At 41.4% G+C, this 14,376-nt stretch overlaps 1 protein-coding gene across 2 annotated transcripts in view; it reads right to left on the bottom strand.

Moving 5' to 3' along the window:
• The window catches only part of AGT (angiotensinogen), a 257,507-nt gene that overhangs the window by 136,022 nt on the left and 107,109 nt on the right, over window positions 1-14,376 (bottom strand). For both annotated transcript variants that reach the window (XM_077486566.1, XM_077486567.1), the window contains one exon: window positions 1,739-2,530. In XM_077486566.1, coding sequence (XP_077342692.1) covers window positions 1,739-2,516 — 778 coding nt within the window. In that variant the 5' untranslated portion in view covers window positions 2,517-2,530. The remainder of the gene's footprint in view (window positions 1-1,738; window positions 2,531-14,376) is intronic.

Raw genomic sequence — 14,376 nt, 5'->3', positions numbered from 1 at the left:
GGCAGGTGACGTGGCAAGTGACAATCCGCAATGTGTGGCAGGCTACGTGGCAATCCGCATCTGGTGGCAGGCGACGTGGCAAGTGACAATCTGCAATGTGTGGCAGGCTACGTGGCAATCCGCATCTGGTGGCAATCGACGTGGCAAGTGACAATCCGCAATGTGTGGCAGGTGATGTGGCAAGTGACAATCCGCAATGTGTGGCAGGCTACGTGGCAAGTGGCAATCCGCAATGTGTGGCAGGCAACGTGGCAAGTGACAATCCGCAATGTGTGGCAGGTGACATGGCAAGTGGCAATCCGCAATGTGTGGAAGGTGACGTGGCAAGTAACAATCCGCATTTGGTGACAAGTGACGTGGCAAGTGACAATCCGCATTTGGTGACAGGCGACATGGCAAATGACACCCTCAGGGCTCCCACTGATTCTGCATTATGGTGAGTTGAACCATTTAATTTTATATTACAATGTATTAATAGAAATAATGCGCTTCAATCATCCTGACACCATAACAACCATGGTGCCGTAATGATTAAAGCGCCAATACCAGCCATTTCCCATATAAATTGCCCCAAAAAAACATATTTTATAGCAGTGCCCCTCCCGAGACTAGACTCTGGATCCGCCCCTGGCACTGGGTCACATCACCAATCCTGTTGGGCATTTTACCCACTACACTAATGGGGATATTAAATGGTTACTCTCAATACTTTACACCATTGTTTCTCAATTCTAGTCCTCAAGGTGCCCCAACAGGTCATGTTTTCAGGATTTCCCTCATATGAAACAGCTGTGGTAATTACTAATCAGTGAAACTGATCAAATCCCCTGTGCAAAATAATGGAAAGCCTAAATACATGACCTGCTGGGGCGCCTTAAGGACTGGAGTTGAGAAACACTGCTCTACAGTACTCTAAGTTACTCCTTGTGCTACAGCTACTCTAAGTTACTCCCAGTAATCCACATTGTTTCAAATTACTCACAGTTACCCCCAATACTCCATGTTATTCTAAGACACTCCCAGAACTCCAAAACACTATCTAGTACCCAACTTATCAGTCTGTACTCCGAGTCACTACTTAGCACTTCAAGTAAGTACCCAGTACTCCAAGTCAATAACAAGTACTCAGAGTCGATATTCAGTACTCCAAGTTATCCAAAGTCACCCACATTCTCCTGTCGGCTGCTCCTCAGTCCCTATCCCCACACTTACCTGTCAGTGTGTCCCTGCTCCCACTGCACACCTGTTCACGTGGTATGCAGCTCTTCCTGTTAGTGTCTCTGCCCCTGTCCTTTGCCTCCTCAGCTCCCACTCCCGCACTGCTCCACCAATCAGTAAGTTGAGCCTCAGTCCTCTCGCTCCCCGGTGCCCATGCTCCCGTGCCCAGAAACTTTAGCTGCTTCTCCTGTGGTGTGCAGCGCCCTCCTCACAGCTCCTCCTCTGGTCAGTGACTGAACAGCCAACATCTCAGTGGAAGGAAATCTGATATTTTCTGAGACATACCATAGATGTGATCTATTGGTATGAGTATCATAGTCCTTTCTACACAAAGAATTTACTCAAGTATTAAATGTAGCTAGTCTGTTGAAGAAGTCATTGGTTATGTGCACTTTAATGGTTTTCTTCATATACATGTATATTGATAAACTATTACAAGATTTGATTATCATTCTTACATTGTGCTGACCATGCTAAAATCCGTCTTAATTATTCAGAACTTGGAAACAGATTTACCTACCTTTGTAATAAACATGGCTAATGTACATAACATTAGATGCTTCATCAAACGATGTCAGTCCAGATTTAGTTTTTTTGGGTAGTCGAGTATCCAAAAACTCATTGACTAAATGTACTGACGTTGCTGAATCTGTGAAGTTTACAGCTCTTGTATACAAATGATCAGCAGATGGTCCCAAGTCATGAATAAAATTTTCAGACAAAGGAACCCCTGGAGAGACAAAAATGGAGACTGTTTTCCACACTGAAATGCTGCCATTTTTAGAAAAGAGAGCACTGTCAATGGTTTTCAATTTTGATATTATTTTCAAACCATTTACTTGAGAAGTGCAGCTTGTGCTTCCAGATGGATGTTCAAACCCTAGAAGTTTCTGCAAACTGATAGCAGTTTCTCCAGAAGCTCCAAGATAAAAGGACACCATTGACCAATAAAAATTTGCTGAGGGTAGAAGGATAGTGTTACTTGTATGTATTCCTTTCAAAGCCTCAAAGGCTCGAAGACCCAAATCATTAATAAGTGAAGTCAGAAAGCTTTCAAGGTAACCAAAATGATATTTTCCCTGGTATGTCTTGACTTTCCAGATTTTTTCTTCAGATGTGATCTCTGTTTCAATAGGGATTGGCAGGAATGTTTTTTCAATTGTGTCATTTTGTGTTTGTATATGTTCACATTCACTTTTGTTGTATGCAAATAGGTTGAACGGATGAACATAGACGCGATTGCATGTGGATAAGACAAGGGACGCAATCAAGCACAGGAGAATATTTTGGAGATACATTGCTAAATGCAGATCTGTAAAAATAAAACAGTAAATATATTAAAAAATATACATTATATCAAGCAGACATGTGTTAGCATTTCATTTGCAAATTGGTGTTGTTAAAATGATTTCTTAACCACTTCGGCCCCAGAAGAATTTACCCCCTTCCTGACCGATTCGGCACTGCGTTGCTTTAACTGACAATTGCGCAGTCATGCGCCGTGGCTCCCAAACAAAATTGACGCCCTTTTTCTCCCACAAATAGAGCTTTCTTTTGGTGGTATTTGATTACCCCTGCGGTTTTAATTTTTTGCTCTATAAATAAAAAAAGCGACAATTTTGAAAACGCATTTTTTTTACATTTTGCTATAATAAATATCCCCCAAAAATATATAAAAAACATTTTTTTCCTCAGTTTAGGCCGGTACGTATTCTTCTACATGTTTTTGGTAAAAAAAAATTGCAATAAGCGTTTATTGATTGGTTTGCGCAGTTATACCGTGTGCAAAATAGGGGATAGTTTTATGGCATTTTTATTAATTTTATGGATTTTTTTTAGTAGTAATGGCGGTGATTAGCAATTTTTATCATGACTGCGACATTATGGCGGACACATTGGACATTTTTGACTCATTTTTGGGACCATTGTCATTTATACAGCAATCAGTGCTATGCAAATGCCCTGATTTCTGTGTAAATGACACTGGCAGTGAAGGGATAAACCACTAGGGGGCAGTGTAAGGGTTAAGTGTGTCCTGGGGAGTGTTTCTAACTGTGGGGGGCATGGGACACGTCGCTGATCTCTGCTTCCGATCACAGGGAGCAGAGATAAGTGACACTGTCACTAGGTAGAACGGGGAGATGCTGGTTTACATTAGCATCTCCCCGTTCTTTCTCTCAATGAGGGAATCGGGGGTATCCCCACGGCGATCGAGTCCATGGGACCTGCGACCCGACTCACGGAGCTTGTAGCAGGCATGCACGTGTCCACTGGCCCCCTTTTAAAGGGCCACTTACAGGTACGTTAGTTTACCTGTACAAGCCCTTATGTCTACGTATATCGGTTTGATGCGGTCGGCAAGTGGTTAAGAAACATTATAATTGTGAAAACTAAAAAATGTGTATATACTGCACAGTGGAATCAAAACGAAATTATATTATCTAACCTAGCAGCCAACACTGCTATAGACCAAAAGCATCAATATAAATGTGAAAAAAAGTGCAACGCTATGTTACAATTCTCTATAATGGCACAATGTGAACGTGAACCATTGAAAAAGCATATAAATACAAAACAATATTTGAATCTCCAAAGAATAACAAGTGAATCCACCAAAAAAGTGAACATATGCAAAAAAGTCTATCAGGAATATCCAAATAGTCCTTCAACGCACATTCTTCAAAATGCACATTGTTACTAAAATCCAAGTGACTTCATAAACAAGTGAATAGATGTGAAGGTTCAATCCCAAGTATAGCTCTTTAAGAAAAAGGGGAAAACACCACCACCACTGTGATAAGAGGGAGGCTTACCAGATGATGTTGACCTGGCGGGGCTTACACCACCCAAGTCAAAAAGGCTTGTCAATTGAATGAACCCGATGACTATATTTGTGTCTTTAAACCATCAATGGCAGGCACCATACAATTCCAGGACTTCAAATAGGAGATAGAAGCTTGGTATTTCACGCATAAGTCATGCAAATAAAAAACTCACATAGCGTGATCCCATTTAGAAATGATTTTAATAAATAACGTAGATTATTCACATTTCCATAAACATATACAGCGTGTAAAATGGTAGTAAAGCGATATCTGCTGGCAGGTCCACCCGACGCATTTAGACTCACACAGTCGTCATCTGGGGTGTGGATCCCCCAGCAGCATCGCTTAAATAGGAATGGTGACCTCAAAATGTTTAAACCACCGCAGGACTTCCGTATAGCGTAATTTCCGGTATCAGCCCTGGAAGTGAAAAATGTATACTCCATATAGTCATCAAACAAAGTGTCCAAAGCGTCAAAGAATAATTTACATACTGATTTAGAGATCGCCTGAATCAAAAATTTAAAATTTAAAAGGAAGCCTGGAGAGCTTCACGGATGTGATGTTAATAAAAGCATTAGTGAAGCCTCGCTACGAAAGCGAGGCTTGGTCATATGATAAATGCGCTGACTGAGCATCATTGTAAACATGAGGCTAGGTTTAGTGACATCTACGAACTAAGCCTTGCTATGAAATGATGACCCCTCTTTGTAGTATGGCCGCAACTGGAGTACATTTACCAATGTAAAATGTGCTTCTTTTCATTTTATTCTTATCGTTCTAATATTCATATTTTTTACGATATCCTATTTTTTGTGATGTCTATCTGAAAGATGGTTGCGCTTTATTGACATCCTTTGAGGTGGGTGGAGTCTCCCTATGTGAAGGCTGTTGAGTTCCGGTCTTCCTATGAGAGATGCATTGTGTTTACACCAATAGACACCACCATGCCTTGTTTTGAAATCGAGGCGCGGTGGGTGATATAATGAACTTTATTCGGTAACTTTATTCGGTAATAAAGGCATACAGTCCAGTTATCCATATTCAGAATGCACATGACAGTGAAATACAGTACCAAGTGACCCGAAGACCGAAGATATAGTTTTCTTGAGTACATGTAAATTCCCCCCCCCCCCCCGCACCACAATATCCACAACCTTGAACCGTTATTCATCCAGTATACCAAACAATGCACTGTATCTTATCCATACAAGTGGTAATATGGCTTTAGTATTGCAGTTAGCCCACACCAGGACCAAGAAGTCTGTCCATGACAAGGTCATCTGGAGCGAGACCTGGGGTATCCAGCCATGGCCCCCACGGTTTTTCAAATTTATGTGAACATCCTCTATGCTGATATATGATTTTTTCCATTCTTAGCATATTGCCTAGTGTAGTGGTCCATTCCTTGACCATCGGAGGTGAATCTGATTTCCAGTGTAGCATTATCAATTTGCGGGCCATGAAGTGCTCCCTAGACAAGGCCTCTCTGGTATGGGGTTCCCACTCCAGTTCATCCAGCAAATCCAAAATGCAGCACCTGGGGTCCCAGGGGACTGACAACAGGAACACTGTGCTCAGGGTGCCAATCACCCCCTCCAATATACATGGAGTTTGGGACAGCGCCACATCATGTGTATTAAGTCCCCATGGTCCCTTTCACATCTAGTATACATAGGTGTCGGTGTTAGTCCCATAGAGTGCAACCTGTGAGGTGTGTAGTATACGCTCAGTAGTGTGTACAGTTGTGTAAGTCTTTGCGCCACTGACTGTAGTACTTCCGCCCACTGTTCGTCCTCCAGGGGTCCTACATCTAATTCCCATTTTCTTTTGACTGTCAAGGGGTGTTTCACCAGAAACTTGCTTAGAAGTGTGGTGTAGCTTTGCGAGATGAACCTTTTAGAGTTTTCCGCCGCTTTAAGCTGGGAGAGAAAGGGCGCTACATCCACCCGCCACTTGGAGACCCTTGATTGGGCTATAAAGGCATGCTTGAGTTGCATATAGTAAAAATGCATATGCGCCAGCAACTTATATTTTTCTCTCAAGATATCAAAGGGCAGTAGTTTACCATTGCTGATTATTTGTGTCAGGTAGAGCACGCCACTCCTCCGCCACCTCTCCTTATGCGGTAGTTTTGCTAGTTCGGGGTAAGAATCGTTAGCCCATATACCGAAGGCCAGTGCCTCAAGGGAAGTTGGAATAGATTTCCCACCCACTGTATGCAGCATAATGTTCTCTGAGGCGCTGGGGGTTCCATTAGTGTGTTTCCCCTCTGGGACCATGGTGCCTGGTGCCTATCAAGTGCTGCAACTGAGAAGCCAAATAGTACAGCCAGGGGTTTGGCAACGCAAGGTCACCTTCCACCTTTTGGCGTTGGAAATGTTCTAAATTTATCCTAGGGGGTCAACTTTTCCATATTAACTCGCGGAATATTGTGTTTACTATTCTGAAGGTCTTTTTTTTTTTAATTATAATTTTTATTGAAAACAATAGCATAACAGTAATACACATTTAAAGGTGTGCAATTGAACATTAGGGTTTGCAAACAATACAAAGCATAAATGAAAAGGAAAGATAAAAAAAAGAAAAAAAAATTCAGTACAGTCATCGCACTACTGGAACAGTAGAACCTTGCATCATATATCACAGTTCGCTGCAAAAACGCATGTCAATAGAGGTGGGAAATTAGGACATTGCTATCATGTAGAAGAGTGTTTAGCAGGTAGGTACACAGATTCAGGTAGTTAACATATCATTAGAGGGCATAGAGTAATGCCGCGTACACATGACCAGACTTTTCAACATCAAAAGTCCGACGGAACAATTCCGGCAGACCATTCGATTGTGTGTGGGCTGCAGCGGACTTTTGATTTGCAAAAGTCTGACAGACTTTAGAAATGGAACATGTTTCAAATTTTTCCGACAGAACTCCGCCGGACCCAGTTCCTACCGAGAAATCCGCTCGTGTGTATGCTAGTCCGACGGACAAAAACTGACGTGAGGGCAGCTATTGGCTACTGGCTATGAACTTCCTTATTCTAGTGCAGTCGTACGTCATCACGTTCAAATCCGTCGGACTTTGGTGTGATTGTGTGTGGCCAAGTCCGTTCATTTGGAAAGTCCGTCAGAACTCTGTCAGAACTCCGTCAGAACTCCGTCGAAAGTCTGTCGGACCTTGTCCCTCGAAAAGTCCGGTCGTGTGTACATGGCATTAGAACCAGGATTAAGTGCAGAACGGTCCCATAGAGCCCAAGTTTTAGAGAACTGTGGAAGGGTATTGTGGACTATTGCAGTGAGACATTCCATTCGGCAAATTTGTTCTAGTCCCTGTAGGACTTGGGAAAGAGCGGGTGGTGTAGGAGAGAGCCATCACACAGGAATGGCTCTTTTAGCCGCTAGTAGGATAAGGATAGCGAGTTTTGGGGCATGTTTGGAGAGTCCAGGGATAGGCAGGCTCAATAAAAAGTGCATAGGGTCCAATGGGAGGGATATATCGAACAGATCTTGGATAAAGGTCTGAATCATCAACCAAAATGAGTGAATCAAGGGGCATTCCCCAAAAATATGGAAGTGGGAACCTATATCTCCCTGGCATCTCCAACACACCCTAGGGGTTTTAGGGTCATATTTGTGGATAATTTCAGGCATTTTATACCAGAAAAGTAGTATCTTATAGTCTCTTTCTGTTCACACATTGCGACCACCTGGGAATAGTTTCCCAGATTTTCTGCCTCTGCAGGAGTAGTATGGGACGTTTTAGTACCTGGGACCATTTTCACATATATAAGAGTGGGATGTGTCTGTAATAGGCGTAGAGTCATGAAGGAATCTATAGATGTCAGTGATCAAATGGGCCTGATATGGTCCCTGAGCACATAAAAGTTCATCCGAGAAATAGTAATAAGATGGCGCAAAAATCAATCACCGTCAAAAACCTCTATAATAAAAGGGGGGGAGGGAAAAGGGATCAAGGGAAATAAAAAAAAAAAAAAATATATATATATATATATATATATATATATATATATATATATATATATATATACATATATACACACAAAAATACAGATAATGTCCACAAAGTTCCTTAGGTATGGTCCATAAAAGTTCAACTTCCTAACACCAGTGGCAGCAACTGTCTTGAGAGGAGAAGCACAACTCTCTAGGAAATATCAAAAGAAAATCTACGAGATGAATGAATGAATCAATCCACCCATAGAAAAAACAGCGCGTATTACTCTATTAAAAGAAATGTTGTTCTGGTGCAATCTCATATTCTACGGTAAACATATGTGTATACTCCAATTATATATAAATAAATCATTCATATACAAAATTATTATTGTCCATAATAACTATCCATATGTCCAGTTTATACTATATACTAAAAATCGTCCCAGTGAGAAAAAAACTGAAACAAAGTTTTCTATTACAGTTCATAGGAAGCAAAACTGAAACAAAGTTTTCTGCCACAGTTCATGAGGGGTATACAGTGTAATCCTTCCTTAGCGTGACTAGACTTCCAACCATGAAATACAGTGTTCCCAAATTGCTGGGGGGTAATTAAAAGCCTGAAGCAACCCCCTTTAGTTTTATTCTTACCAGATCTGCCTGGTTTCACAAGCTTTCAGATATCACTCTTCATCGGCTGGATCTCATCCGCATCATAAGCACCAGGTGTTTCAAGATCTCGGAAAAAAGCAATTGCAAAGAGCACACATAGCGTAAGGCCCCTTTCACACTAACGTCCCGTTCAGGCCCGCCTGTCAGTTTTTCAGGCGGACCTGAACGGGTGCTCCATAGAGCTCTATGGAGCGTCGGATGTCAGCGGTGACATGTCCGCTGACATCCGACCCGCTCCGATCCGAAAAAGTGTGACGGAGGAAAAAGCTATTTTTCCATCCGTCTGCGGATCGGATCGGATGACGACGGGCACTGCGGTCCGTCGTCATCCGATCTCCCATAGGGGAGAGCGGCGCTGTGACAGGTCCGTCCCTGCACAGTGTGCGGAGACAGACCTGTCATCTCCCTGCTCAGCGGGGATCGGCGGAGTGATCCCCGCTGAGCAAACGGACATCCACGGGGCGGATCAGAACTGATCCGCCCCGTGTGAAAGGACCCTTATTCTGTCTCGTAAAAAAACTATTTATTTAAATAAAGAATATTGCACTCACAAACAAACAGTCCTTTAAAAACATTGGTTCATTCTACATGCATAGTTCTTTGCGATAGTCAGGAATAGGGAGAATGTTAACATCAGCCGCTACAGGTTGTTGCTATAAGATAGCTCACGGTTTTAGCTGTGCGTCTTTCCTCCCTCCTGTCAGTCTCTCTATGCTGCTATCGTATACTTCCACCCTAATAGTGGAATAGTGGAATACGATAGCAGCATAGAGAGACTGACAGGAGGGAGGAAAGACGCACAGCTAAAACCGTGAGCTATCTTATAGCAACAACCTGTAGCGGCTGATGTTAACATTCTCCCTATTCCTGACTATCGCAAAGAACTATGCATGTAGAATGAACCAATGTTTTTAAAGGACTGTTTGTTTGTGAGTGCAATATTCTTTATTTAAATAAATAGTTTTTTTTACGAGACAGAATTACGCTATGTGTGCTCTTTGCAATTGCTTTTTTCCGAGATCTTGAAACACCTGGTGCTTATGATGCGGATGAGATCCAGCCGATGAAGAGTGATATCTGAAAGCTTGTGAAACCAGGCAGATCTGGTAAGAATAAAACTAAAGGGGGTTGCTTCAGGCTTTTAATTACCCCCCAGCAATTTGGGAACACTGTATTTCATGGTTGAAAGTCTAGTCACGCTAAGGAAGGATTACACTGTATACCCCTCATGAACTGTGGCAGAAAACTTTGTTTCAGTTTTGCTTCCTATGAACTGTAATAGAAAACTTTGTTTCAGTTTTTTTCTCACTGGGACGATTTTTAGTATATAGTATAAACTGGACATATGGATAGTTATTATGGACAATAATAATTTTGTATATGAATGATTTATTTATATATAATTGGAGTATACACATATGTTTACCGTAGAATATGAGATTGCACCAGAACAACATTTCTTTTAATAGAGTAATACGCGCTGTTTTTTCTATGGGTGGATTGATTCATTCATTCATCTCGTAGATTTTCTTTTGACGTTTGTAGTGGTTTTATTTTTATATTTAAAACCTTTTAATACAGCTGCTAAAATTCCACAGCTCCCAGTCAGGAAGCACGCTATTTAGTGCAAGCGCTTTTTTGCTCAGCTATCGGGCGGGGGTTACCTAGAGCAAAGGTGATCATTGTCTCTAGGAAATATAATGTAGAAAAGACAAGAAGTGTGCCAAACTAAGTGTAGTATATAAAAGAAATAACATTTAATATGATAAAAGCACACAGCCAATTGGCTACTCACAAAATGACATAGTAGTCTGGCATAAAATATAGCGGAGGGGAGGGTAATCACAGCCACTTCTATCTGGAGGAGCGAAAATGGTAAATTGCTGGAACGGCCGTTAAAGATGTTAAGCAGTAGAGGCTTCAGTGTAGCAGTCTTAGTTTTGTAAAAACCGCCGTCTCGTGGATTTCAAGATGATGGCAATAGGCAGTATCAGAGCCGTCTAGCGTCCGGAGAGCCAGAAAACCCTAACCGGAAGTGCGTCTCAGCGTGGAGCGCAAGCTCCGTATACCAGAAGTGACGTGTCGACCAATCAGAAGACGCGTTTCACAATATCCATTGTTTCCTCAGTTCTAACGGCCAGAGAAGCAGGGGAAGCATTTATATTGAGAGCAGGATTGTTTCACACAGCAGGTTGATAAATAGACACAATTGCATAGATAAATAAGCTGAATTGATTACTAAAATAAAGAATAGAAATTAAATAGGAAAAAATTATGAAAAAGATAAATAAAATAAAAAATAAAGAATGAGAAATAGAAAATAATAAAAAATGAAAATAAAATAAGGTAAATAAAGGGAGGAAGAGAGAAATATATTGATAAATAAATGATAATAACAATGGATATTGTGAAACGCGTCTAGACTTTCGGTATACGGAGCTTGCGCTCCATGCTGAGACGCACTTCCGGTTCCAGTTTTCTGGCTCTCCGGACGCTAGACGGCCCTGAAACTGCCTATTGCCATCATCTTGACATCCACGAGGCGGCGGTTTTTATCATATTAAATGTTATTAATTTTATATACTACACTTAGTTTGGCGCACTTCTTGTCTTTTCTACATTATATTTCCTAGAGAGTTGTCCTTCTCCTCTCAAGACAGTTGCTGCCACTGGTGTTAGGAAGTTGAACTTTTATGGACCATACCTAAGGAACTTTGTGGACATTATCTGTATTTTTGTGTGTGCATGTGTGTGTGTGTGTGTGTATATATATATATATATATATATATATATATATATATATATATATATATATTTTTTTTTATTTCCCTTGATCCCTTTTCCCTTCTCCCCCCCCCCCCTTTTATTATAGAGGTTTTTGACTGTGATTGATTTTTGCTCCATCTTATTACTATTTCTCAGATACCCTTTAAAGTTCTTTTGATGTGCTGCAGATCAACCCTGTACATGTATCTCTTGCATTACCTCTTTTTACTATATTATATATCTCTATATATACAAATTTTGATATTATTGATTTTTCTGTTGCTACAGCGACCACAATATTGTTTCATACAGATCTTGTGTATGTATACATATATATGATTGCATTTTTAAAGATGGAAATTATAGATCATATAGAAAAATATAAATATGATATATTAGATGACATATACACCCTCTTCCCATCCAACTTTTTTTGCTCTAAAGTCCATTCCCGAACGTGGCCAGAGGCCAAGTACAGGGACACATGTACTCAGATGAAACAAATAGAAGACTTAACAAAATCTGGCAATCAACAATGGTGGGACTGTTTCTTTCTGAAACAGTACTTTCAAACTAAAATTTCACCTCGGGGACTTCGGATTCTAAAAAACTGTTCCTTTCGTGATACAGACTTGCGCATAGAGTGGCAGGGGATTGCTGATTTCTGTACCCAGAAATGGATTCAAATCCTTATTAGTCATAGAGAACAAAGATACCACATTCTCCATAATAAGATTGCCAATAATATTTCCCAGCTATATTCGACCCATTCTTCTGTACCCAGTAAATGGTTAAAGGTGTTTAAAATGAACACTAAGAAAAGTGAAGATTTAATGATACAAGGAAAACTAGGAAAATTCAGACGGGACATTGATGACTACACCAATAATAGATCACACCTGAAGTACTGACGGCCTATTTCAATTCTTGAGACCCTAACATGCCAGAAAAGTACAAATACCCCCCAAATGACCCCTTTTTGGAAAGAAGCCATTCCAAGGTATTTAGTAAGAGGCATGATGAGTTTTTTGAAGTTGTCATTTTTTCCCACAATTCTTTGCAAAATCAAGATTTTTTTTACTTTTTTATTTTTCACAAAATTGTCATATTATCAGTTTATTTCTCACACACAGCATATGCATACCACAAATTACACCCCAAAACACATTCTGCTATTACTCCCGAGTACGGCGATACCACATGTGTGAGACTTTTACACAGCGTGGCCACATACAGAGGCCCAACATGCAGGGAGCGCCATCATTTATTTGCTAGAAAATTACATAGAATCCCAAAACATTATATATGTTTTTTAGCAAACACCCTGGAGAATACAATGGTGGTCATTGCAACTTTTTATCACGCACGGTATTTGTGCAGCAATTTTTCGAATGTTTTTTTTTTGAAAAAAAAAAACAGTTTTGTGCTTAAAGAAAAAAAACCACAGTAAAGTTAGCCCAATTTTTGCATAATGTGAAAGATGAAGTTACGCTGAGTACATAGATACCTAACATGTCACTCTTCAAAATTGCACACGCTCGTGGAATGGCGCCAAACGTCGCTACTTAAAAATCCCCATAGGCGACGCTTTACATTTTTTTTACTGGTTATATGTTTTGAGTTACAGAGCAGGTCTAGGGCTAGAATTATTGCTCTCGCTCTAACGTTCGCAGCGATACCTCACATGTGTGGTTTGAACACCGTTTTCATATGTGGGCGGGACTTACGTATGCGTTCGCTTCTGCATGCGAGCACATGAGGACAGGGGCGCTTTAAAAATTTTTTTTTTTTTTATTGTTCATTTTACTTTATTTATTTTAGTTAGACATTTTTTCCCCCAAAAATTTTTTGATCACTTTTATTCCTATTACAAGGAATGTAAACATCCCTATGGGGTCAATAAGACCCCGCATCTCACCTCTAAGCTGGGAAGCCTGAAAAAAAAAAAATATTCTGGCTTTGATCGTATTGGCGAGTCGGTAGAAGCACCGGAGGGTGGCGGGAGGGGGGGATGTCTATGGCTGGGTATTGCAGGGTATCACCGACTATGGCTGGGTATCTCCAAGTATGGCAGGGTATCTCCGAGTATGGCGTTGCAGAGTATTGTGTTGCAGAGCATTGCAGGGTATTGGCGGGTGTTTCAGAGTATTGCAGAGTGTTGCAGGGTATTGGCGGGTGTTGGAGAGCATTTCAGAGTGTTGCAGGGTATTGGTGGGTGTTGCAGAGCATTGCAGAGTGTTGCAGGGTGTTGGCGGGTATTGCAGAGTGTTGCAGGGTATTGGCGGGTGTTGCAGAGCATTGCAGAGTGTTGCAGGGTATTAGCGGGTGTTGCAGAGCATTGCAGAGTGTTGCAGGGTATTGGCGGGTGTTGCAGAGTATTGCAGAGTGTTGCAGGGTATTGGCGGGTGTTTCAGAGCATTGCAGAGTGTTGCAGGGTATTGCAGAGTGTTGCAGGGTATTGCAGGGTATTGCAGAGTATTGCAGAGTAATGGCAGGGAATTGAGGGGTTAAATTGTCGGTGAGCAGCGATGTGGGCACTGCAGATGCAGCCCACAGCGCTGCTGACACCGATCTCTTCCCCCTCCGCTGTACCGATCGGTACAGAGAGGGGGAGGGAGGAACCGGCGTCATAACATGACGCTGGTTTGTTTACATCTACTCCCCCCATAGTACATACCACTTTCTTGTTTTAAAAGGTATTTATTGAAACAAAAATGATACATGGAACAGACCGCTCTCACGCAGGAGAGTCAGTAGTAAGGCACATTTTAAGGAGTAAGAAACAGTATGCCAAGGAAACAATACAAAGGGGGCAGGGTAGCACCTGTGAACAATATCCATGAGGTTAAAGGCTATGGGTGCAGGGCTCGTATAAACTAGAGGTGAGAGAGTGATGCACATGGGATTCCGCTACCTAAGGAAAAGTCAAGGAGAGGGGGGAAGG

The sequence above is a fragment of the Lithobates pipiens genome, unplaced genomic scaffold (genome assembly GCF_037356315.1).
Source record: "Lithobates pipiens isolate NorthernLeopardFrog02 unplaced genomic scaffold, aLitPip1_a1.2 Scaffold_18, whole genome shotgun sequence".
Lineage (NCBI taxonomy): Eukaryota > Metazoa > Chordata > Amphibia > Anura > Ranidae > Lithobates > Lithobates pipiens.
The sequence above is the reverse complement of the archived record's forward strand: the minus strand, read 5'-3'. Positions and strand labels throughout refer to the sequence as shown.